This window comes from Mixophyes fleayi, chromosome 7, assembly GCF_038048845.1.
Source record: "Mixophyes fleayi isolate aMixFle1 chromosome 7, aMixFle1.hap1, whole genome shotgun sequence".
Taxonomy (NCBI): domain Eukaryota; kingdom Metazoa; phylum Chordata; class Amphibia; order Anura; family Limnodynastidae; genus Mixophyes; species Mixophyes fleayi.
The window spans coordinates 129,511,818-129,539,389 of NC_134408.1; the positions used below are offsets into that span (position 1 = coordinate 129,511,818).

Below are 27,572 nucleotides of genomic sequence, written 5' to 3' on the forward strand. Positions count from 1 at the left end.
AATATTGTAAAGCGATACGGAATTGTAAAGCGCTACGGAATTTGCTGACGCTTTATAATTAAATGATGATGATGAGTGAGTGCCATGCTTATATTGCTGTACCAAGTAGAAGTGGGATGCTCAGTGTTATCAAGAAAATGGGGGAATCCTGTTGCTGAGTGTGGAAGCTCAAATCCAGTCCCTTTTACCACTAAGGCTGGGTACACACTACAGTGTTTTCAACCGATTATCAGGCCAATCAGATGATAAACAACCGATTGGCCCCATATCACAGGAGTGTGTACCCTACAACAATGAACGATTATCGCTCCAAAGCCCATTGTATCGTTGAACGAGATTTTTATACTGAACTAAAAATCTCATTCAACGATGGAAGGATGTCGTTCCGATTCTGCAGTGTGTAGGCACTAACGACCGCAGTGTCTATAGATCTCTATGGGGTGTGCAGAGTCAGGAACTTTTCAGTTGATGGTTATGACAGGTGAAGAGCACAGATCTGACGGTAAATTGCTTAAAATTTCAATAGTGTGTACACAGGAATCGACATGCTGATCGGGACCTACGCTGTATATATAACTCCGTTCTTCATGGATGTACTTTTCAAAAGTTAGAAAACATATTAGAAAACAAGATATGTCAGTCATATATATATATATATATATATATATATATATATATATATATATATATATATATATATATATGTATATATGTCTGTACCGAAAAAAGAACTGGTACAATGTGCTTCAAATCAAACAAAAGTTTAGATCAGTTTTTTTCGTGAATTTTAACAAACACAAGTTAGAACCGCATTAGGAAATTATGTTGAGGTTTATAAACATGTCCCATTTGTTACTGATCAAATATGTTACCTCTGTGAATACTTTATTCTACTAATATTAATAAAAATATAATCTTTCTTTCTAAACAGAGAATTTTTATTTTTTGGCTGGGCAGAAAGATGCCCTTCTGTGTGGAAACAGCACTGATGCTGGGTAAGGAAAACATTTTATATATATGCATATATATAATTATTTGTGAACAAAATAAGTTATTTAAAAGGAACATTCACGTTATTAATTGTTGTATATGTACACAATATCAACGGCGATATATACTAGATATATACTGTATACATATAAATCATGTTACCTCATTACTCTTCAATTACAAACAGAGTTATCAACTACAACTATTGTCGAAAGACAAAAAGAGTACATATAGCGCACAAATGTTTAGGCCACACCTATTTTGCTATACCACACCCCTTTTAGTTATGTAACTCCCCCAATATAATAAACCTCCATTGCCTAGCATAACATATTCCTGGCATGACTGTATATTGTCTCCCCCCCTAGTAGGCAGTATGGGCATCAGTGCTAGTATGACCCCTCAGTGTCAGGGCAGTATTTGCCCCAGTGCTAGTATGAAGTGTTTCTACCACTGGTAGCATGCTCTCCAGTGGCTGAATGCCCCCAAATTTACCCAGTGTCAGTATACAGTATGTCACTAAGTGGTAGTATGCCCTCCCAATTCAGTATATACTACAGTGCTAGTGTGAAATATGCACTCCATTATTAGCATGCTCTCCAGTGGCAGTATAGTGCTAATGTGCCTACCATTGCCAGTAGGCAGTATGCCCCCCCAGTGCCAGTTCCATGGCTGCTATAATAATAATTAGCATTAATTAGCAAAAGCAGTTATTCAGCATCTGGTGTCATGCATCCCTTTGAAAATATAGAATAAGGGGTAAGTAAAGAGTTGGTAGGAATAACTCAGAGGGAAGCTTAAAGAACCCCTTAAAACCTCACATCGAGGCTCCCAGTATCCGCTGGCGCTATAAAATCTCTGGATTCTTGAGAAAACTAATAATGAATGTTCCATGGAATGCATATATGTGACTATTGGAAATGAGCATGTGAAATGAACAATGGGATTTTCTTACAACAAAATATTTATGTTATTTTATTTAGCCAATGCCCAAAGGGGTTTGTGTGTTTGAAAACTGGGAGGAACCCAAACTACGGCTATACAAGCTTTGATACCTTCAGCTGGGCCTTCTTGTCTCTGTTTCGACTGATGACTCAGGATTACTGGGAGAACCTTTATCAACTGGTGAGTATGAATAATTTTCTAAAGTTGCACTTTTTACGACTTTCTAATATAAATGATAAGAGTTACATACGGTTACATATTTAACAATATGGGGTAGGTTTATCAGACCTTCTAAAAAGGACAGACAGAGGTGTTGCCAATATCAATCTATTAAATTCTTGCTAGCATTTATCTACTACATTCTAAAAGATGAGAGCTAGAATCTGATTGGTTGCTTTGTGCAACACCACCACTTTTACTTTTAGAAGGTTTGATAAATCTTCCCATAGAAGTCCAAAGTTGGTACATACAAGATTTTTGGATATTAATAAGAAATGTTTCATTTCAAGGTACTGCCTTCTATCACTTTTGGACATCTTCCTTAATTAATTACAACATTTACATTTTCTCCTAAAATACTGCTCATTAGAGCCTCATTCATCTTTTAAACAAGCCATGACCTTCTTTATTTTCCATGTCACATTTCTACATTTTAATGTCTTTATTAAATTGGCTTTTAAATGTATACAATTGTGTTTTCCCATATAAGTGTGCATGAATGGTGTAAAAGACATCCCTTTAAAAATAACAACCAGTGCCCAAACTCTTTGGCATTTCCAAGGACAAGTTATTTTGCGGTCGTAAAAATGCTTTCAAGCCACTTATAAAGCTGATATCACCCGGCCTAAATGTGTAGTTTTTACCACCTTATTTGATCTTGTTTTATCTTGCATTTAATCACATTTTTTCATTTGGGCCCAGTATAAGTAGCTCTACGTAGGTAGCACACGTTCTGCAAGGAATATTTAGATCTGCCATCTCCTCCCATCAAAAGGAGCACAATTTTGCTCTTCCACCGATGTCCTCTTCTTGACGAGCTAAGTCAGAATCTTTCCCTTGAAAACTAGTGAAATTGAGTAAAACCAATGAAATATGGCTTTAGCACTGCATGTTTGCTGGTTTGTAATTGACCTTAATTGAATATCGATATGTGCCATTGACATCATGCTGGAGCACAAGGAAAGAAGGACTAACAGAAATTATTTTCATGTCATCAGTGTGATGTCATTGCCATGTCGCAAGGTGCAATCAAGGGCGAAGTGACAATATTACAAGTGGAGGTGTCCATTTAACTAAGAAGGGCCACCCAAATCTGCTTGAAAAAAGTTTTAGTTTTTTTTTAATTAGCAGCTTGACGTACTTTTGGTCCAGTTCTCATAAAATAGTTAAGATTTGTCTTCCATGTGAGAACAGTTTGTGGGAAAAAAACAAGTTAGTATGTGTGTGTGTCTGTGTTATTCTCCACATCAGTGTTTGTCAGCTAGTCTACAGTATGCAGATTCCAACACATTCTTATGATGAATCATCATTTTTAAAAGGTTTTGGAATTATATGACTTTTTTTGAAATGCATACCAAGTGCTGCAAGCATTCAGGAAATGGCAGAACTGTGCTGAGCGCTCCACTGTCTCTTACTCTGATTCTTCAACTTTATAGCATTAAATTCTAAGTTCCAATTAAAAATCAGGAAACCCATTTTGGTGGTCTCCGCTGTCACTGCTTGATTTGCTGAGTATTATACACAGTCTGGTTGTCTGTGGACCTTAAGGAAAATGACAAGCTGTACTTTTAAGGCAGGTAAAGTGCTGCTTGTCAATTGCTGGGCTGCATAGGCAAACCGAGAGGGGGGGGGAGGTTCCTAGTGCATGGAAACCCCCCTCCAGGCCTGGGGCACTGTATAATTGAGGTGGCTGGACCCTGCCCCCGCTTCACACGGCTCTGCTGGAAAAGGTAGTAGCAGTGCACGCAGCATTGCCCATGTATATTATAGGGATTGGAAGAGTTGGAGAGCAGCCAAGCACTGTCTAATATTATAGCCACGCCCCCATGCATGCTGGTCACGCCCACTGGTGGCGTGGTGTGGAAAACCCTCTCTACAAATCCTGCGTTTGCCCCTGGGCTGGTATTATAAACAGCCGAATCCCAGTTGCCACTAAGCATGAGATGAGCGGCATGTTAGGGACTGTATCGACGGTCTGTTTGTTGGTCACTTTTGATTGTAAAATTAAAAATGATAAAATTTGTTTCTAGACCCTGCGAGCTGCTGGCAAAACCTACATGATCTTCTTCGTCCTGGTGATCTTCTTGGGCTCCTTCTATTTGATCAATCTGATCCTGGCCGTCGTTGCCATGGCTTATGAAGAGCAGAATCAGGCAACCTTAGAAGAAGCTGAGCAAAAAGAGATAGAATTTCAGCAAATGATGGAGCAACTAAGGAAGCATCAGGAAGACATCCAGGTAATATATTTTTAAACAACCGTTTGTTTATTTGGTATACCTGGTTATGGCCTAGAGTGCAGAACTGGCAGTGTTTGTCAGCAATCCCTTACATACTTAGATGCTTTTGACTAGGGTCAAAAATCCTATTGCATTCATTCATTATAACTGGGTACACACAGTGGAGCAAGAAATGAAGTGGGAGGGCCTAGAACAATGTGTAACCAATCACAGAACTGGAATGTTAACTGCAGAACATGTTAATTCAGCTCGGCCAATTGCTGAGTGACCAGGTGTAGGTAAGTTTAAAGTGGGAGGAACTAGACAAACTTGTAGTGAATCTGTGCATCTAAATGTTAACAACAGCATAGATTAATGATGTGAGGCTCCTGCCAAACTGATATTGCCGAATTGTGCTGTCATACATCTCTGTATAAGGCGAAGTTCATACAAACTGGAACTTTACCAGGATATTATGGGTAAGAATGCAGAGGTAGCAGATCTTAAGCCGGCAGCTGTGTCCTCTTTCAGGATAATTATGGCTACTGCATCTATATCAGCTACTAAAGCCTTTACAGGAAATCTGCCACGTTACTGTTGGTACAGAGTCTAGCACGAAAATTAAACAGCCACATTGTTTCTATTTAAAGTGTTTATAACAGGAAGACCTGTCCCCCTATGTGCTGAGCGACATCTGAAAAACAAGCCACCTAGGGTCTTTTGTCCCCGTCCCCCCCCCCGTTCCCTTGCCAGCTCACCCATGAATCAGGGCTGCCATCAGAATCTGTGGGGCCCAGTACTAATTAATCTGGTAGGGCCCCCCCTCATCCCTCCTTGCTGTACATGCGCCTTCCCTCTTCACCATACATACGTCCCCTCTCCAACTGCACAGTACATGCACCCCCTCCTTCATCACATTGATTGACCTCCCCCTTCCTCCCCCTTTCTCATCACAGTACGTGCTCCACTCCCCCCATCATCATAGTAAATGCCCAGCGCCCCCCTCACCATCCCGTCACATAAATGCTCCCCCCCCTCCTCACCTTCTCATAACAGTAAATGCTCTGCTCCCCCATAATAAATGGTCCGCTCCCCTTTCACCATAATAAATGTTTCGCTCCCCCCCCCCGCCACTTTCATAATAAATGTTCCGCTTACCCTCCCTCCACTATCATAATAAATGTTCCCCTTCCCCCTCCCTTATCATAATAAAAGTTCCACTCAGCCCCTATCATAATAAATATTCTGCTCCCCTATCATAATAAATGATCCGCTTCCACCTCCTCTATCATAATAAATGTTCCCCTTCCCCCTCCCTTATCATAATAAATGTTCCGCTCCCCCCCCCCCCCCTCCACTATCGTGATAAATGTTCCGCTTCCCTCCCTCCACTATCTGGATGGACAAAACACATTAAATAATAACAAAGTTCCTTAAATGCAGTATTTAATTACATTTTTTAAATCAGTGCTTAAAAAGGAAAAAAAGTAACAATAGGATTTACTTATTTTTCTGTACATTTTTAATAAAATATATCTCTAATGTGTATATATAATATATATATATATATATATATATATATATATATATATATATATATTAGGCATAATTTAATACTCACCAGAGCATTATTTGTCTGTATGTTTATTCCCCATAATTTGGTGTGTGGTGCCTAAAATATTCCAATTGCGAAATATCCCTGTCTTCTCAATTGCCCTTGCTATTCCTTTCCCCAATACTTATTTAGCAGTGCTCGTCACAGATATGGTAGGAGGAGACAATTTATCATGTGTGTGTATATGATACTTTCTGGACAATGGATTTCCAGATAAAATACGCCATATATAAATTTGATACATGGCTTTAGCATACTGAACTAGCCTCCATCTGTTATAAAGGAGTAGTAACAGTGGGGTGGATTTAATAACACAGTACAGAAGTGCAAATGTGCAGACGTGAGGATAGCTTTCTGTTACTCAGAAAGAAGAGAACTAAAAATAATATATTGATTTCACCATAAGTAATGCTTACGATAATGTCACGTGATTACGTAATTGATTCCTGCATTCAGGAAAAATTGTTCTTCAGAACATATATTAAAAATAGCCGCCGAACCTAAAACTTAAAGAAATACTATGAAAATCTCCAGATCATTCAAACAACAGACAAGTATCATCCGTAAGTAAAATCACGTTGATGTTTTTTGTGCATTTTTTTTCCTGTCCTTGAATTTGTCCTTTAGGCATTACTGAAATAACCGTCTAATCCACTTCCTTGTACTCATTTGCAGTAGGGAAGGACTAGCCGCAAGTGGAAGCGAGAAACAAGAAACAGATCAATTAGTAAATAGTTGAAAAAAGTCAATGTTACTTAAGCAGACAATATAGGTAGTGCGTTATAGACCATAAAGTCTTGCATTTTTTATTTAGTCTGATCCAGTTTAAGCCAGGCTATGATTTTATTCTCTAGATATATTCTTAAAGGGACTGTATACTCTCTTATTGAAAAATACTGATCGCTGCTTTTTTCAAAGGAAAAGGTGTTCAGTGTGTTCAGAGAGCAGCATCTGATTGGTTGTGAGCCAGAGAAGACTGTCTGAGATCACAACCAATCAAATGTCACTCTGTCTGCCACTTAACTCTGTACTCATTATTTCAAATTTCTCCTGGAATATTGTGTACAGAAGCAGCAATCTGCACTTAGCCTATGAATATATTACCTCTGTAAAACAGCAATCCCATGAAAACATAAAAGACTGTGGCAGGCTATAATAATAATGTTGGTATTTTATGTTACCATTTTCGCATGTTTCTTTCCCTTTCTTTAAGCTACTATTAATGATTTATGATTCTGGACTACCATGGCAATCACAGTCACATGACACATGGGGGTAAATGTATCAATATGCGGGTTCTTAAACACCCACGTGTTCAGCCTCTTCCGCGATTAAATTTCAAGCGGCGCTGCATTGTAAAGGGAAGTTAACCCTTTACAATGCAGCGCCGCTTGAAATTTAATCGAGGAAGAGGCTGAACACGTGGGTGTTTAAGAACCCGCATATTGATACATTTACCCCATCATGTATTGAGCAGAGAGGCTTTGGAACGACTCTCTGAACTCTGTGCACTTTGACATCCTTTCTCCTCTCCATCTGAAAGCACATGACTTGCAGAGCTGTGAGCCGGTATCTTTGAAGCTGACTGTGTCTGGCAGTCATTTTTGTTTGCTAACCAGAGAGCTTTTGAAAAGGAGATAATGATTTGTAGGAGGATTGTTTTTTTCCCCAATAATATTTTTTATTGTGGTATTGAAAAAAACAAAAAATAGAATGTTTTCCAATTGCCAAGGGATCCACTGATCCTGAAAGGGAACTGTATAAGCATATGAGCAGTGAGAGTCCCAGGAAGTGAATAGTCATCCACATTTTCCATTATATACAAAAACAGTACAGAAATTTATACACCATCCAGCTGAAAAGCCGGAGCGGCTGAGGAAAACTAGGCAAAGCATCCCAGTATAACTTCAAACTAAACTAAAACTAAAATTAATACTAAAACTAAACACTATTGCTCATCTGAATCTAGAGATCAGCGATCCATCCTTGGAGTCAGCTGTGGGATGTCGAAAGATCATGTGAGGGAGGTGTAGAAAGCCAGTGTTGCAGGAGGATTGTTAAGTAAAATGGTGCATGCTCAGATGCATGCTTAAAAGGTACTTTACTAGCTATTTAAAGAAAAAAAAAAATTCTATGTGGAATTGCTGCTTTAAGAACAGTTTTTACCTGCTATTTCTTACAGGGCTGGAATACAGTTTATTTTTAGCTCTAGTGTAAAAATAATATTGCATAATAATAATATTATTGAAATATGTGTGGCAACTTTGATTCTGCCATCCTAACACTTATGGGGGAATTCAATTAGCCGCAAAGTGTCTCGCAGGAGACGCGGCAGAGAACTGCGAGGAAGACTGAGTGGAGATTATTACCGTAGTAACAGTAAAAGTTCCTCAGAATATTGCGGCTTATTGAATCCCCGCACACAGTATATGAAAACCTTTTTTTTTGTGCCAAAGTTGTAAATTGTTCTTGGTCTTATTCCAGGCAGCGGCAGCAGCAGCACAAGAGGCGGCAAATGATTCCAGAGACTTTAGCGGTGGGACTGGTTACGGGGGACTCTCAGAGAGTTCATCTGAAGCATCAAAGTTAAGTTCAAAAAGTGCCAAGGAAAGGAGAAACAGGAGAAAGAAAAGGAAACAAAAAGAGCAAGGAGACGAGAAGGGCGATGGTGAAAAGTTCCACAAGTCCACATCTGAAAGCAGCCTGAAAAAGTTCCGTTTCCTAGAAGGGATGAGGTTAACGAATGACAAGAACTCGTCACCCCATCAGGTATTGCACCTCTTGTCTTCATTGTCTTCCATATCTTTATGGTGGTAAAGAAAACAGCAGTCTCTCCATTGTAAGTCTGTGAATGCACTATATCAGTGGTACCTGTACCCCCAGGTATGTATTGACGGATACAAGGGGTATTTCCACGGGTGAAATTAAGCTTAAAATAATTGTTTAATATATAACTAATGAATAAAACATATACAATACAAATTAGAATGTTTATTTTTTTTAAGCCTTTGAAGACAAAGTTGGGGATCCCTGAAATAAGTTTACATATTTTAAGGGGTACGCAAAGCACAATAGTGACTACTTGGTATATATTCCTTATTATTATTATTATTACTAACATGTATTTTTATAGCACCAGCATTATACCGTAATAAGGGGTACATGGTACAATAAGGTTGTATGATTGCAATCTATATCATATTAAATTGTACTACACGATAATCATCACCACGGCAACACTTTCATGTTGGCAAAAAGAAATGTTCTCCAAACTGTAAGGTATAATATCCCTCCCCAATCAATGATACATAATACTTGTCAGGTTGTAATTTTCCTTTACCTGGGGATAGATGACCCTTATGTTACATTAAAATACTTAAGATAACTTAAACCAATTTTGAAATAAAATTGATTTCATCCTTTCAATGTCCAATATCAATAGATATTATACACTTCATAATACAAATTATGTACACTTGAAGTATCTGGCACCCTGGTGGGGTTCACTGGAGGATATTAATTTAAGTAATGAACATGATGGTTTTTTGACATTTCTAAATTACAGCTGTGTTGTAAATAATTGAATTTTGCTAACATAAATAATTGTTTATTTTCTTTCATTTAAAAGTCTCTACTCAGTGTCCGAGAGTCCCTCTTCTCACCAAGGCGCAACAGTAGAGCCAGCCTATTTAGCTTCAGAGGCCGAGGGAAAGACGTGGGGTCGGAAAATGACTTCGCCGATGATGAGCACAGCACTTTTGAGGACAACGAGAGCAGGAGAGGTTCCTTGTTTGTGCCTCACAGACACCGAGAAAGGCGGAACAGCAATATAAGCCAAGCCAGCAAGGCATCAAGGACTCTGCCAGTCCTTCCGGTCAATGGCAAGATGCACAGCACGGTGGATTGCAACGGAGTAGTCTCTCTGCTGGGTGGTCCATCAGCTCCAACATCGCCTGCTGGATTACTTCTGCCAGAGGTGATAATAGATAAACCAGCTTCTGATGACAATGTAAGGAAGTTTCATATAGTTTAGGCATGGTAGCCTTTATGGAGTGCTTCCATCAGGAACACTTGATATTTGGTTGGTCAAGCTTTGAATGTGACTGCTTTTTGCAATGCCTATAATACACTAACAGCACATGGTATAATTACTTATCTCTTAAAGTACACTAATCCTATGTTCAACTAACAAGGTATGGTATAACAGCTTTTAAACAGTGGTAGTGGCTGTTAATAAGCGTATATTAACAGTTATTATTTAATAACATGGTGCACCAATATATTATAACCCACAGAAGAATAGCGTCATCAGAATTTCATTTTCACTTTCTAAACTGAACTAGAAAAGAATTCTATAGGTTGTAGGAAAATGCACATATCACAGGTTTATTGCAAACTTTCTATGAACAAAGTAGATGATTAAGATGATGATTCATAAACAGCTTGGGCCTTCTTTGCGGATTTCCTGAACCATTAAACAATTGTCCTGTGCCTTAGCTAAAAATTCTCAGTAACAAAAATTGTCGTAAAATGCCCTTTCCAGTATGAATCAAAATGCAAAATGCAGCCTATGATCTTGGGGTATTTAATCAATACACATTATTTTTCTTGTCCTCCATTATCATCCATTTGAGGAATAGAATTATTACCCCTTCCCCTGCGGACATTGCACTCCTCCATTTCTTGAGGTGCTCTCCCATGGCTGCATCCTACTTGCCCTACTCTGCAGGCAGGATAATTGTGTTTTAGAGAGAACTTTCTTAGAATTTTCAGCATCTGGAAGTTATCCTGGCATTCTAGGGCACATTTTGACTACAAACAGGACAGGATTAACCCGAGGTCTAACTGGGCTAGAGCCCAGGGGCCTCAGGCATCTGGGGGGCCTCAGGCATCTGGGGGGCCTGCCGGCATTGATTGGGTTGGGGGCATCCCCGGCTCCGACTGTCAGCTGGAGAATGGCTGGCAGCTAACAGCAAATGTTATGCTGTTAGCTGCCTGCTGTCATTGTAGTGCTTCTGCGAGGCACAGTAATCTCCTTACTGAGGAGATCTTGTGAGAGTGAGACTATGAGTCATAGTCTCACTCTCACAAGGTCTCCTCAGTAAGGAGATTACTGCGCACCGCGGGAGCACTACAGGGAGTGACAGAACAACGGAAGCAGGTAAGCGCTCGGGGGCCTCACGGGGCTATGGAGGCCTCTATTCCCTTAATCCGGCCCTGACTACAGACCTACTCTAATTCACAATTCTCCAGTCACTGCCTGTAGAGTAGAGCAAGCATGGCTACAAGGAACTACTTCAGGGGGTATGATCCTTGCAGTGTTATCTGTTTGGAGATTGTTGTTTGTTTTTTTTAAAGAAGCCTGGGGTTGTCATTTAAGTCGGCTACATATGGTGAAACATGTTTGGTAAATATGATCAGGGTCAATCAATTTGGCCTGATATTGTATCATGTTTATCCCTACTTTTTCAATGATCAAAATCAGCGCACATTGAATCAGGTATCAGTAGACAGATTGGGACAAGATAGATTGCACAAGTGTCCAGTATATAGAAAGAATCCATGACATGTAGAAACTAGTTACCTGAATTACCTTATTAATAAGTGCACACGGTGATATCAATCAATGTGATTTCCTTACATCCTGAGAACATAGTCTCACAAAAGATGTAGACATCACTTCTTAAATTCTTATTTATAAACATGCCTACTGTTTTGCTCTTGTTTCCCCCCATTAAGTTATAAACTGCAATATCGTGGACTGAATTAATTAATTAATTGCCTTTAGAGGTGTTTTTAACATCAGATGCCAAATTCAGTTCAGGATCTTGCAGTTGGATGAAAAAGTGGGAAAACGGGAGCAGAACATTGTCTATCAGACAATAAAAACAGGCCACGTTGATAGGTCTGGTTTAATGTAAAACTTTTCAATATCTTTAGTAACCATTTTAATCCTGAATGGGTGATGGTTTCAAATTCTATAGGGGGATCGATTGTACATGTCACCTTCCTGAAGGCAGCTATTTGTGAGGTGAACCAGTATTTGTCAGACTGCAGATTGTCCATTTACTAGGAACTAGTGACATTACTGGTTCAAGGTCACAAAGTAATGTGACTAACTCCTAATGATTTGATAGGCTGTAGTCTCATGAATTATCTTTCAGCACAAACAATGAATGGAACCCACTCTGTGCACGCAATATGCACACTTTTAAGGCCCAGTTGTGCTTCGGACAAGTAGCAATGATGCAGCAACACATCTAGTTTTCAAACCCTGTTGCACAAGGGTGTGGCATGCCACATTTTATTTTGTAAACTGCTCTCCAGTACTGCGCCATAGGAAATTAAAGAGGCTTTGGCATGTAGTAGGCAATGCAACTGCTTAAAATAGAGGCCAAATATAATTCAGTAATGATAATTGGACATTGCAGACTAGATACATTAAGTCGCATGATGCATGATGCAGCAAGAACAATTTTATAGATTTCATATAACAAATAATAAATTCATCTTTAGTAACTTGTATTTTATTTTTAGGGTACCAATACAGAAAACGAGCTGAGGAAAAGAAGGTTAAGTTCATATCATGTATCCATGGACTTTTTGGAAGATCCTATTTTGAGACAAAGAGCACTGAGTATAGCCAGCAATTTGACCAACACAATGGAAGGTACTGTTTACACACATTTACTTTATTAACAAAACTGACCAGGTCATTGGCCAGTGTGAAGCATAATTGTAGGTTTAAACGTTTGTAAAGTTTGTGTTTTCTCTACTGTAATCGTATGTGAGTTATTTATGTGTAGGGTGAATGTGGATGTAAACTTAAAGCAGTGGAACTCAACATTTCTTTGGATGAGATTGTTCTGGGATTCCATGTGTCAATGTGCCATTGTACTGGGATTCCAATTGTCATTTGCCATTGTACTGGGATTCCATGTGTCAATGTGCCATTGTACTGGGATTCCAAGCATCATTGTGCCATTGTACTGGGATTCCAACCCTCATTTGCCATTGTACTGGGATTCCATGTGTCAATGTGCCATTGTACTGGGATTCCAAGCGTCATTGTGCCATTGTACTGGGATTCCATGTGTCAATGGGCCTTTGTACTGGGATTCCATGCGTCAATGTGCCATTGTACTGGGATTCCATGCGTCAATGTGCCATTGTACTGGGATCCCAAGTGTTAATGTGCCATTGTACTGGGATCCCAAGTGTCAATGTGCCATTGTACTGGGATCCCAAGTGTCAATGTGCCATTGTACTGGGATCCCAAGTGTCAATGTGCCATTGTACTGGGATCCCAAGTGTCAATGTGCCATTGCACTGGGATCCCAAGTGTCAATGTGCCATTGCACTGGGATCCCAAGTGTCAATGTGCCATTGCACTGGGATCCCAAGTGTCAATGTGCCATTGCACTGGGATCCCAAGTGTCAGTGTGCCATTGTACTGGGATCCCAAGTGTCAATGTGCCATTGCACTGGGATCCCAAGTGTCAATGTGCCATTGCACTGGGAACCCAAGTGTCAATGTGCCATTGCACTGGGAACCCAAGTGTCAATGTGCCATTGCACTGGGAACCCAAGTGTCAATGTGCCATTGCACTGGGAACCCAAGTGTCAATGTGCCATTGATATTTAAATCCAACTGTCAGTGTGTCATTATGCTGGACCCCCAACTGTACTGGGATCCCAATTGTAAAGGTGCCATTGTTCTGGGACCAGATATGTCAGTGTGCCATAGAACTGGACCCTAAGTGATAGTGAGTCATTGATCTGGGACCCCAAAGAGTCAGTTTCCATTAGAATGCATCTGACAAGTAGAGTCTGGAACTCCGATTGTCAAGGCACCATTGCACTCGGTTTGTAAGTGTCAGTGTTCCATTGTTCTGGACCCAAAGTGTTAGTGTGCCATTGGTCTGCGACCCAAAAACGTGTCCCCTCAAAACAGAATATGGATCCTTCACCCATAGGTTGCACAAGTGTAGCTTGAAGGGTATGTCTACTTTTTAATTTAACTTAACAAGACATATTAGACCGACAGGGTCTACTTTATAAATATAAACCTCTGCCTAACTTCTACCATTGCCTATATACACTCTCTAGCAGATATCAGTTGTTGAAGACTTTTCTCTTAAAGGGGAGTTTTCCCCAACAGTCCTCATGGGTGGACTTACACTTTAAATGAAGCAGATACTTAATGGCACACAGGAAGCCTAGCATTGCTTATCAAACCATGCGTGGTTTATTAGACAGAAAACAAGTGATGACTAGTGACACATGATAAATTTAACCTCTGCAGTAAATTGAAAAATCTGGCGGTAACAAAGTGACAAGCAGTGAAATATACTGGTTCAGTTTAATAGGTGTCCAGTTACCGAAAAGAAATAAAAGGCCTTTTGTGATGTGGGGGCTAATGTAAAAAAAATAGCCCCTAATTGTATGCCTAGGTCTTTTCTTCACCCCAAGGAATTAGTCTATCCCCACCACTAGTGCTGCCCTCTGCACTTCCAGTCTACATTAATAACATTCTCCACAATTGGACCAGTGAGGAGCCCCCAGTAAATGTCAGGTGCTTCCCTGTGATTGTAAGAACCTCCGCCACTAGACTAGCGGTCATTCTACCGCACAGCTTGTCATGTAGCAGTGGGACAGCTAGACATCTTCCCTGAGTCCTCTTCCCCAAGTATCTGCAGCGGTAAAGAGAGGCTTCCATAGTAGTGCATGGAGAAGACAAATAAATGTAAATATTATAACTGTTATATTGTTGCAGTAAAAATAATAAGTTATTGGGATGTAGAGGACTGTTGATGATGGTTTATTGGATATGTTGGATGTATAGTTGAAATGATTGACTTCAGATAACCATAATGTATTACAGGAAGTGAGTCTAACAACCGATATGTAGGGCAAAATGTGCTGGAACACATAGCAACCAGTGAGACGTGCGTTAATCTTCTAAACGACAATAGAGTTAGAATCTGACTGGTTCCTGTGACTTATGTCTTCCAGTGGATCACTTTTCATAATGGTTCCCCATGTGTGAGCTGCAGGGTATATATAGTGCATTGAGTAGGGAGTTGTATTTCAACATGTTCGAGAGGGAAGCAAAAGCACAGTATGTGAACTATTTTATTGTGCTTGTATAACTGACGCACCGTTTATTAACCGTTTTATTGTTTATGCTAATAATTGAAAATGAACAGGAATCTGCATAGGAACTATGCCTGTATTTCAGCATGTTGTTGTTTGTTTTTAATGGGATTGACCTCATATTTTATTTACATGTACTTAGAACAGAATAGTAAGTGTATAGATGCTCACAGCCAGGAAAGATCTCCTTGTCATCCACTGACCCCCTCGTTCTACTCCCGTCTCTCTCTTCTCCTCCCCTCTCCAGCTGGACCCCATGTAATGGTATATATATTGATAGATCGGTTGCCTTTACAGGGCAGAAATGAGGTCTGGAATAAGAGATCATTGATTGTCTGTCACTGATATTTTTCTCTGTACTGCATTTCTGCCCTGTCTCTGGCTACCGAACAATAAATGCAACGATATAGCAGAGTATAACACTGATTACAACCCAGCACTGCACTTTACAAGCTGGTGCAGACCACACACATAGCTGACAACATTTTAAAATAATTTCCAGAGTCACTGTGCTGCTGTACTGGTGTATCTGGTGTATCTGAGGACTTGAAAGGCCCAGAGAATAAGACCAGAATGGAAAAAAATGCATTTTACATACTGAATTAAAGGAACTGTCCTGTTCATTTTGAAAAGTAGTGACATTTCCAGGGCAATAACTTCCAATGACAAATGTATAGAACCTGTGACTCTCCCTTGGAAATTAGGGACAGTTGGCAGTTGGCGTAGAAGGTGCTTACAGGGGTGACATCAGCATGCAAGGAAGGAATTAATTACATTTAATCAGAATGAGCAGAAATAGGCAAAAGACCTCAAAAGCAATATGTGCGTTATGCTTTGGAATTATAAACGGTACATGGCACACACAAGCTGTTACAGACATAAGTATACAGCACACACTGCTTGTATGTGAAACTGAGGTGAGTGGATGAGCTAATCTTCTGCAAGTGGAGGTGTTCCCCATAGCAACCAATCAGCTTCTAATATAGTACGTTCTAGAACAGTGTTGGCTAACCTGTGACACTCCAGATGTTGTGAAACTACAAGTCCCAGCATGCTTTGCCAATATATATAGCAGCTTATTGCTGGAAGGGTATGCTGGGACTTGTAGTTTCACAACACCTGGATTGTCACAGGTCAGCCAACACTGTTCTAGACAATGATTGCTTCAATCTGATTGGTTGATATGGGTAACACCTCCACGTTTCCTGATTAAAAGGTTTGATAAATTTACCTCCTTAAGTTTTCATGGTTTTCTGTTCTTTGAACAATTAATAAGTATGACACGTTTTACCATCCAATTGATCATGGTACAAGATGTTTGCTCTGTGTAAATAGAATCTCTTCAATCTTACACTATCTTCAGTTCTAATAAGCTTGTTAAACCTCTTTGTGAATGTCCCACTGGCTCATTTATGTAATATTTACTGTGTGTTTCCAATTTCTTTCTAATAATTAACATGTATGTATTACTTTAGTGTAAAGGATTGTTCCATCTCTAAACCCCTTTTTCACCAAAGAGCTAGCAAACAGAAAATAAGCCCTATAACCTGCCTCTGATTACATTTTAATCGTCTTAAAATCGACTCAGGATTAACTCATGTATCAGGTGTATGAAGTATGAGATACTATATCTATACATGTACAATGTATAAACTTTGGGCATGTACTATACATGCAATGGATAAGAAAATATAAATATATGTAAACTTAATAAAGAAGCATGGATAACAATATAACAATATGTAAACGTAACAAATAAATACATGGTTTATTTTTATAAACATGTAATATAATATAATTAAATATAGAGGAGATAATACTGGTGGAGAAGGAAATTTCAGCAAAGTAACTGTTGGATACTGTTTTATTAGAATCTAACAAGCCTGCATTATATTTCTGGCGGGTCAGTATTTGACTTTCCTGAACCATAGATTTCCATACAGGTTATACTAGCAATTGTGCTGTTGCTTAGCGTGAGCCTTATTAGAGTAAGTATAGTTTGTAATATCTTGTAGGGTTGTTGACTATGTTACTGGGGAGAAGTGTTAAAATATATATAGACCACACAGTCGTAGTGAATGAAGACACAACCAGCATGGGGCTGGGTATGAATCAGTGACAGGCATAGAGATGATATTCAAATCCAAATAGCCTATACTACCCAAAAATATATTTGGTGTTCACCCCTTCAGTCTTGGTTTGTGTTGTTTTTGGAAATCCCAGTAAAATCCCACTCCTAGATTGACAGTGTTATGATAGCGATGTGATTTGTGGCTGTGTTGCTGCCATTTTGCAATTAAGAAATGACCTCTATAGCGTGGTGACAGTATACATTGGCTGTGTCTTAAAATAGTATACAAATACAAAAGTCCACAAGAGTCTAATAAGTATTGGAACGTTGATTTGCGACCTATCGCCACCTATTGGTCACAAGTGATACTGCAGCAGCTTTTTTCATTTCTACCGTCCTGTGCAGCATTTCTTAGTAAGGGGAGATTCTACACGCAGCTACCAAAATATGCAGTGGTGTTTCAACATTAGCGTGACATTTTGTAATTTAGCTGTTTTTTTCTTTAACCTGTTCCACAGAATTGGAAGAATCCAGGCAAAAATGTCCACCGTGTTGGACCAAATTTGCCAACACCTACCTGATATGGGACTGTTCCGACACATGGCTGAAAATAAAGCGTATTGTTAATATTATTGTAATGGACCCATTTGTTGATCTTGCGATTACAATCTGCATTGTTTTGAACACATTATTTATGGCAATGGAACACTATCCCATAACTGAAGAATTTAGTAACGTGCTAACTGTTGGAAACCTGGTAAGTTATCATTTTATAGTTAATGAGCATATTGATTTATTAAAATGTTTTTATGTGTGATCAATGTTTTGCAATTCATTTTATTTGTACGTGTGTTGAGTGCTTCTATAGTCTTTTTGTTTCAGACCTGCAGTTCAGGCACGTTGTAGACCGTAGGTCAAATTTTATTGGAAAATTTTATCTAGCCAGAGAAAACCCAGGTTATATATGAAAGTTGGAGGATGTCATCACAAACCTAGAATGTAATATAAGCTAGAAAAGGCATGAACTAAAGACTGAATGGAGGGAACACAAATGTCCTGGACATTCAGAACAACAGGATGGTTAAAATGAAAACACATATAAAAATATATAATTTAGTGCTTACTCATTCTAAATATTGTAAAACATACATGAAAACATACAGTCCATACAATTGATTCTCAGTGACTCTGTACACTCAGACGTGAGATGAATTGAATAGTGGTAGAAAAACCTTTAGCCAGTAAGTGCATAACAGCAGCTACTTCCTGGGTGTCCATGTGTTAAAGTTGGAGTTGGCTAAGCCAACTACTAGCCATCCAAGTGTCTTTAACAACAGCTCAGTGAAGTCATGTGATCTTTCTGACGCACTGGTGTGACATCACTGTAGTCAGATATCTGACAGCCTCATAATATAATTATTCACAAACTGCCCAGTGTTTCCTGAGCAGAAGCCCAAGCATCAACCTATACCATGTAGGTCAGAGGAGACCCAGACCTAGTGCAGTAGAGAAATTGCTTCAAATTTATTATCCATTATGATGTTGAAACTAAAGCATAAGGGTTTCACGGCCCCCGCGCATGATCAGAAGAGCATAGTAGGGTCCATGGGGGAATAATTCTGGACTCCGTAGAGACAGCTCCCATTCTATGGCCAGTATTTCCTCCATCCGACCTAAGCAAGTGACTAAATAAATGAGTATTTTTTCATAGAATAATTGCAAAGGTTGCAAACTGTATTATTAAATTAAGAAAGACATTTATTGATCTATCGATTTAACAAGCTGCAAGTGTTTCAGGGATTGCGGGTACAGTTGTCTATTCACACAGTGGAAGATCTGACTTTGCAGAATGCTTGAAGCTGAGCTCTGCACAATTGAAGAAGTTCAGATGTCTATTATTGAACAGAAATATCCACAAAAGTGAGAATAAAGACCTAATTTGCATTGCATTGGAAACTCTCACAACTCTTCATTGTGTAAATGTCTAGACAGAGGCATGCTAGTTTTAGTTGATCAGTATGTTTTAAGCTGTCGTATTTTTTTTTTTTGTAATGCAGCCATGTTCTCGAGAAACCCACCTATAGAAACTATTAATCTTTGTAAAATCCCTGTAATGTAACCCTTTATTTTTTAGAGGCATTTGAGCTTTTTATTATTATTATTATTATTATTATTATTATTATTATTATTATTATTATTATTATCTTTTATTTATAAGGGGCCCCAAAGGGTCTAGACAGCCGTACATAGGGGGATGAACAGCACACTTACAAATTACACATTGCATAAACTATGAATAGTATGTAGTTACACAATACATAGTTACAAAATCAACAAACAGATACAAATAAACAGAGTACATAGAATTGTAGAACAACTACCTTTTCGACATTGGGCATAAAGTGACAAGTAGTGCCAGTGTGAAATAAACCTGTACCCTGGACCATGGGCACCAGAAACATGGATCCAGAAACAGGGTCAAGGAAACAGGCCTAGAGGATAGGGCAGAAGATGCAATGGGCAGAAAGGAAAACACAAGGAAAGAAAGCCCTGCTCGTGAGAGCTTACATCCCAGAGGAATGGCACTGCTAGCATCCATAAAATGAAGCACTGATGCTTTGTGGTTTATGCCTTAAAGCTATTACAGAAACTATATTAACCCATGCTGTGAAAGAAATGCTAAAATCAATGTCTTGCTTTACAGTGACTGAGGTCACCTTTAGATATAACATGTAACAAGACAAAAAGTGCTTATATGACAGATCTTGTAGCTGCCTTGTAAAACTGCTGCTGTGCACCGAGGAAGGAAGAATATCAATGAAGAAGAATTATGTTTAATTGTCAATGAAGAATGTTACTACAGTGTGTGCTTTTAGATCTAATTTTTATATTGCACCATTATATGACTTTACAATTTAATCACTTAGCCCCACAATTTTGTAGCAGTAGTGTTTAAGTTATTCAGTGCTAATGATGAGGCTAGATCATAGCTGCTAAAGATCAGTCAACTCATTATTCCACAAGTCAAAGGACATATTTAAACAGGAGGAAGAAAAATATCTGACACATAAACAAAATCACAGCATGGTGGCGAGGGGTTCCTGTGCTTTATAAATGTTATCATACCATGGCGTGAAGCAATTGTGGAAAACATTGCAATTTGCTGTTGCAAACTCTTCACACCAGGCCCTCTGTTAAGGCTCAATTTCATCAGGGGTTATTCTAATTGAAGAAGAGGGGTTAGGGGATTGACCTCCACCAGACAAGTACAGCGGAATGAGAACTGTTTTTTTTATATTGTTGAATAGTCCTTTAAGGGTTAAACCGTATGCAAATCATGTAGATGGGGAACATGCACAGAGGTATAAAGATAAGGCTACAAAAGCAACTTTGTGGTGGCTACAAATCTATTGCAACACATATGCGGTGTCTGTTTGCATTGTTTCATATGGAGACAGATACAAGCACAGCATTGGAAAGCAATCCAGTATTGTGGGCCATTTATGATCTAGATCAGATTTTGCTGCCATTTTTGAAAACCTAAAATTAGAGTCTGGTTGGTATTTACGGGCAACTCTTCCTTTTCACACAATTGGGCTATATTTACTAAGCTGCGGGTTTGAAAAAGTGGGGATGTTGCCTATAGCAACCAATCAGATTCTAGCTGTCATTTTGTAGAAGGTACTAAATAAATGAAAGCTAGAATCTGATTGGTTGCTGTAGGCAACATCCCCACTTTTTCAAACCCGCAGCTTAGTAAATATAGCCCAATTACCTGTAAAATCGTTTCCATAAGTGTTTCCTATCATTTAGGGGGGCTGGGCACGACAATATCTGATACATCAAATGTTCTTCATTCATTGCCACTGATGTTTTCGTGTCATTGTTTAGCTTTCACATGATATGTACGTTACAAGAAATATGTACTTTAAAAGAAATGCATTTCTGAAAAATAAAAATCTTTAAATCTTCATAATATGTACTTCGTAAACTCTATAACATCACCTTTTTAGTCGTGCACTTAAACTTCCAGGAAGGGACAATCCCTTGGCACACAGAGATGAAAAATTTAGGGCCAATATATAGGTGCAGTTATGTTAGATAAAAAAAAATGGAATTCACATTATAAATGTCACAAATTACAATAATTATGTGGACCTTTTTATTTTATCTGGTACCTATTAATTATCTTCATACGTATTGCAGTGGCAATCAACAAATGGCTTTGATCCGTCTAGTGCCAGGTAGACTATTTTAAAAATATTTTGGAAGGGTTGCTATGGGTTACTGCATTGTACAAGCTTGCACTTCTGTGAAAAGGTCATGTTGCCAGTTTTCCAAGTTTAACATTTTTTATAGCATTTAATGTACTGACTACAAATCACTAGTAATGTAAAGAAGAGATCTAGAGGTTAAAATATTATACGTGATGTCTTGCCCATTCCTGGGAACTGTAGTAGTTAGAGATCAAATGAAAAATTGAATGTCTGATTGGTGGTATAGTTTAAAATGATTTAAAGCAAAATGTGTTATTACAGAATGTTATTTGTATGCTCTTCTAAGCATATTTTGATTTTGCCAATATACTGTATTTAAAGGTACATGGGCATTGTAACAAATAAATAACTGGTGTACTATTGCAATTATAAAAACTTTCAATTTTAAAAGTTCATTTGGTAGCATAAAAGTAGTAAAATGTGAATCCATGTATTGACGTGCTTACATTTAAAACATCCTTCATCATCATCACCATTTATTTATATAGCGCCACTAATTTCGCAGCGCTGTACAGAGAACTCACTCATATCAGTCCCTGCCCCATTGGGGCTTACAGTCGAAATTCCCTAACACACAAACACACACAGACTAGGGTCAATTTGTTAGCAGCCTACCAGTATGTTTTTTTGGAGTGTGGGAGGAAACCGGAGCACCCAGGAGGAAACCCACGCAAACACGGGGAGAACATACAAACTCCTCACAGATAAGGCCATGGTCGGGAATTGAACTCATGACCCCAGTGCTTTAAGGCAGAAGTCCTAACCACTAAGCCACCGTCCTTTTGTTTTTTTAGACCCTAACCGGTTAGTTTTGTCAGTAGTTGATTAACTAAGGCAGCTTGGAACTACAACGTCCTTAAAAGATTGCATTTTCTTAAAAATCAATCAAGGTTTATCTGGTATAACGAGCCCTATAACAGGGTCTCCTTTAATTATATCTCATTGTTTACTAATATCCTTTCTCTGAGGAATTAAACTACATCACAAATTAGAGTTCTTTCTTTATATTTTAAAAAAATTTACCTATCCATTCAGATGGAATAAGGGCTTTTTTAATGAGTGGTGTAGGGTATTTCTTATCTTTAAATCTTTGCCCATGTATTACAGACTGTTCATTAAAACCTTCCATTCTGGTACAATTTCTTTTAATCATTGTAACAACCTGTGACACCATTTATCCAGATGGCAACTTGAATAGTGCAAGTAGCTGTCAGAATATTCCTCTGGGATTAGAGTTTATGTGACCACCGCAGTTGATTCTCTGGTGTTCTATTTTTGTAAAATTAGATTGGATTAGATTGAAATTAAAATTGTTATCATGAATAAAACCCATAACATTTCCAAAATGCTCTAAACTTGCTTACAGATCATCAAAATGTCATCAATATATCTCTTATAAAACCTAATACATGAGAAAACAGGGTTGTTATTTAAAATATCCAAGTTGGCATAACTCAGGGCAAAGACCGTATCCATCACAGTAACACATGTCTGGAGGAAGACTAAGGGGTAAATGTATCAAACTGCGAGTTTCCGGCAGGTTTGAAAAGTGGAGATGTTGCCTATAGCAACCAATCAGATTCTAGCTGTCATTTTGTAGAATGTACTAAATAGATGATAACTAGAATCTGATTGGTTGCTATAGGCAACATCTCCAATTTTCAAAGCTGCCGGAAACTTGCAGCTTGATAAATTTAACCCTAAAAATGTAAAATAATTATTATGAAGTGTTACATTATTATATTAGTAATAGATCAGGACAACAGTAATATATTATTTTCATAATTCTGACTAGGCTATAAGTATGACAGGGTCTAGGTAGTAAGGCAAATGCGGAGGAAGGAGTGGCACATTTCCTCTATATTTACCTCAGCTTGGTGCAGCCATCTGGCAGGGATTGTGTCCAGAAAAGGAGTTGAGTAAAGTACAAGCGCTGCATACCTTGCCATAAAATTCTGCCCTCCAAAATCCTCTGGTCTATCTAGTATTTATAGATAAGGGCTAGCACTGACACAATTATCAGCTATGGCAGGAATTATTTTTAAAAATGTCTGTTTTAATTGATGTCACAGATCCATATGAACCATTATATAGTTGAGTTCACCACAAGGCTTCAGGAAAGGAAATAGAACCATGAACCAACATTCCATCCGTTACATGAACCTCTGCATTCCATCCATTACTAGCCTGTTATTTTAAAAACATAGCTGGTGATGCTGGTACATGAACAACTTGCCCCCTGGGTCACAAGGTGCCAGCTCTTAAAAACCAATGTGAACACTAAAAATACAAATTTGTCACTCCTACAGTCATGTGTAGATATAAATGTAATTTCAACAAGTAGAATTTTAGAAGAAAATTGTTTATATTCACTAATAGGGAAGCTCAAATGTGATTGTAGATAAGTCTTTAAGGTGACGTACACATTTCATTCTTAAATCAAATAATCACTAGAAAGAATCTTGCCAATAGAATATGGATGGGTGGAATGACTCAAAGTACATATAGAACACAATTGTTTTACACATGTAACACAATCAAGCACTCTATGACCCATGGAGTTTGCTCCCAATTTCCTCACGTGCCTCAATCCAGCTATTTTGTTAACCATTGATGCTCCCTTGTTTAATAAGGCCAGGGCGGCGTGTTTCTAGGCAAATGGTACGATTACCCAAGTGACAGGCACTGTTTGTCTAAAACAAACATGCTTTATCCATATGCATATAGCAAAAAAAAATAGATGCATTTGTACAAATTAAAATGTGCAATAGTTTTGCATTTTTGCAGGTCCATAAATGACCCATCTATCCATCTAATAAGCTTTATAAACATGCCAGCTTTCAACCGGCATAGATATAATTTGTATACATCATTTACAATGTAGACTGTGCTAAGCAAGGCTTGACAGATTTAAGTACAAACACCTCCAGCTTTCAGGGCATATTGGTATCTGTCACCCCATAATTAGCCTAATCCTACCAGAGTCTATTCAACATGAGTGAGATGCTGGATTCAGTCACATGTTTATTTAAAAAGACAAAATTGACAGTTGCTGTAACTTACACACTCATTATAACTAAGCACTTATGTCTCATTGCTAGTGGTATAATGCTGTAAAAGATTATTTGACTGATTCTGATCTTTGATCTAAGTTCTGGCATCTGTCTTTGATACATGTCAGAACTTTTCTGGTTTATCCAGAATTCTCTACAGAAGTTTTCAATTCCTAGTCTGCCAGCAAAGTTTTTTGCTTTGTGTTATATACCAAAGCTATAAAAAATTAATATACTGCAATGCACTTCATGTGCCATGTAATTAGCAACCGCTCTTTTGGCTGAGGTTGTCAGTTGCATTGCTTATTCTCCCTTTTCAAGTACTTTGATACAATAAATTATTAAGCAGATTGTCGTTTAGTGCGTTACCTCTGGAAATACCCACATGAGAGGTCTACGCATTTTTGGGGGAATTAGGCAGCTACCTACAGCAGAGAGGCTGTTCTAAACACATTCTACATGTTTCATGTTGGTTTAAAAAAAACTGTGCATAGATCATGGCACAACATATAAAAATATAATATAGTTGTATTGAGTTTGGCGGAAACTAAAAAGAAAAATCTATAGCACCCAAACAAAATTATTTCAACTCACTGGATGCCAGTTAGTCTAATAAGAGCAAACATTGAAAATGGCTGATAGAGCTCTGTTTACATCACAAAAAGTGGGCTATGATTTTAAAGGCTTTCCAGGGTTGTCCCGTTTGGGAACTCAGGCAGGCATGATATGTGAGTTTATCACATGGTGGCAGAAATGAGACTTGGGGCTAGATTTACTAAACTGCGGGTTTGAAAAAGTGGAGATGTTGCCTATAGCAACCAATCAGATTCTAGCTGTCATTTATTTAGTGCACTCTATTAAATTACAGCTAGAATCTGATTGGTTGTTATAGGCAACATCTCCACTTTTTCAAACCCGCAGTTTAGTAAATATACCCCTTGGTTTGATACCGTGCCTGGATTGCATGGATGTGCCTGGGTGGATTGGGAGCAACGAAATATAGTAATGGGATAGCCAGAGAAGTAGGGGGCCGTCTTGCAGTCTGGAGATCAGTGGCCATGAGTCCTTTTTAATGTTGGGAGGTATCCAAATGTGTCCATAGCTTATCATTATGTATAATCCATCACAAAGTGCCCATCAATATATGTTTTAAGTCAGTAAATGAAATGAATAAAAATTAATAGTGGTCCATTGTAAATATGTCAAAGACGGGACTCAGAAATGTATGGCTGTCATTTAAATATGTAGCTGAATTCTATTTGCCTGTCGGTTATGACCTATTCCAAAGAAAGGCAATTTACTGCCCCAAACAGCATCAGTTTGCGCTGATGGGTCTAGATTTCTTCCTAAGTGCGTAGGTTTGTGAAGCAAGACGGTGGCTTTAACGAAGTAGCAGAACTTTTCATCACAGAGTAGCAGAGATTTTCATCACGGAGTAGAAAAGGTTTTCATCATGGAGTAGCAGAGGTTTTCATCACGTAGTAGTAGAGCTTTTCATCATGGTTTAGCAGAGGTTTTCATCAAGGAGTAGCAGAGGTTTTCATCACAGAGTAGCAGAGGCTTTCATCATGGCGTAGGAGAGCTTTTCATCACGGCGTAGGAAAGCTTTTCATCACGGCGTAGGAGAGGTTTTCATCACGGAGTAGGAGAGGTTTTCATCACGGAGTAGGAGAGGTTTTCATCATGGAGTAGGAGAGGTTTTCATCACGGAGTAGGAGAGGTTTTCATCACGGAGTAGGAGAGGTTTTCATCAAGGAGAAGCAGAGGTTTTCATCAAGGAGTAGCAGAGATTTCATCACGGAGTAGCAGAGGTTTTCATCACGGAGTATGAGAGCCTTTCATCACGGAGTAGTAGAACCTTTCATCACGGAGTAGTAGAGGTTTTCATCACGGAGTATGAGAGCCTTTCATCACGGAGTAGGAGAGGTTTTCATCACGGAGTACGAGAGCCTTTCATCACGGTTTAGCAGAGGTTTTCATCACGGTTTAGCAGAGGTTTTCATCATGAAGTAGGAGAGGTTTTATCATGGTTTAGCAGAGGTTTTTATCAAGAAGTAGCAAAGGTTTTCATCAAGGAGTAGCACAGGTTTTCATCACAGAGTAGCAGTGATTTCATCACGGAGTAGGAGAGCTTTTGATCATGGTTTAGCAGAGGTTTTCATCAAGGAGTAGCAGAGGTTTTCATCACAGAGTAGCAGAGGGTTTCATCATGGCGTAGGAGAGCTTTTCATCACGGAGTAGGAGAGCTTTTCATCATGGAGTAGGAGAGCTTTTCATCACGGAGAAGGAGAGGTTTTCATCATGGAGTATGAGAGCCTTTCATCATGGTTTAGCAGAGGTTTTCATCACAGAGTAGGAGAGGTTTTCATCACGGAGTAGGAGAGCTTTTCATCATGGTTTAGCAGAGGTTTTCATCAAGGAGTAGCATAGGTTTTCATCACGGCGTAGCAGAGGCTTTCATCACGGCGTAGGAGAGCTTTTCATCACGGCGTAGGAGAGCTTTTCATCACGGCGTAGGAGAGCTTTTCATCACGGCGTAGGATAGGTTTTCATCACGGAGTAGGAGAGGTTTTCATCACGGAGTAGGAGAGGTTTTCATCACGGAGTAGGAGAGCTTTTCATCACGGTTTAGCAGAGGTTTTCATCAAGGAGTAGCAGAGGTTTTCATCACAGAGTAGCAGAGATTTCATCACGGATTAGCAGAGGTTTTCATCACGGAGTATGAGAGCCTTTCATCACGGAGTAGCAGAGGTTTTCATCACGGAGTATGAGAGCCTTTCATCACGGTTTAGCAGAGGTTTTCATCACGGTTTAGCAGAGGTTTTCATCATGAAGTAGGAGAGGTTTTCATCACGGAGTAGGAGAGCTTTTATCATGGTTTAGCAGAGGTTTTTATCAAGAAGTAGCAAAGGTTTTCATCAAGGAGTAGCAGAGGTTTTCATCACAGAGTAGCAGAGGTTTTCATCACAGAGTAGCAGAGATTACATCACGGAGTAGTAGAGGTTTTCATCATGGAGTAGCAGAGGTTTT

The 27,572-nt window shown here is 38.9% G+C and overlaps 1 protein-coding gene across 2 annotated transcripts in view; it reads left to right on the forward strand.

Annotated features, from left to right (window-relative positions):
* LOC142098170 (sodium channel protein type 2 subunit alpha-like) overlaps window positions 1–27,572 on the forward strand; it is a 134,925-nt gene that overhangs the window by 48,730 nt on the left and 58,623 nt on the right. For both annotated transcript variants that reach the window (XM_075180735.1, XM_075180734.1), the window contains 7 exons: window positions 932–995; window positions 1,974–2,115; window positions 4,185–4,391; window positions 8,470–8,754; window positions 9,614–9,961; window positions 12,523–12,655; window positions 17,731–17,969. In XM_075180735.1, coding sequence (XP_075036836.1) covers window positions 932–995; window positions 1,974–2,115; window positions 4,185–4,391; window positions 8,470–8,754; window positions 9,614–9,961; window positions 12,523–12,655; window positions 17,731–17,969 — 1,418 coding nt within the window. The remainder of the gene's footprint in view (window positions 1–931; window positions 996–1,973; window positions 2,116–4,184; window positions 4,392–8,469; window positions 8,755–9,613; window positions 9,962–12,522; window positions 12,656–17,730; window positions 17,970–27,572) is intronic.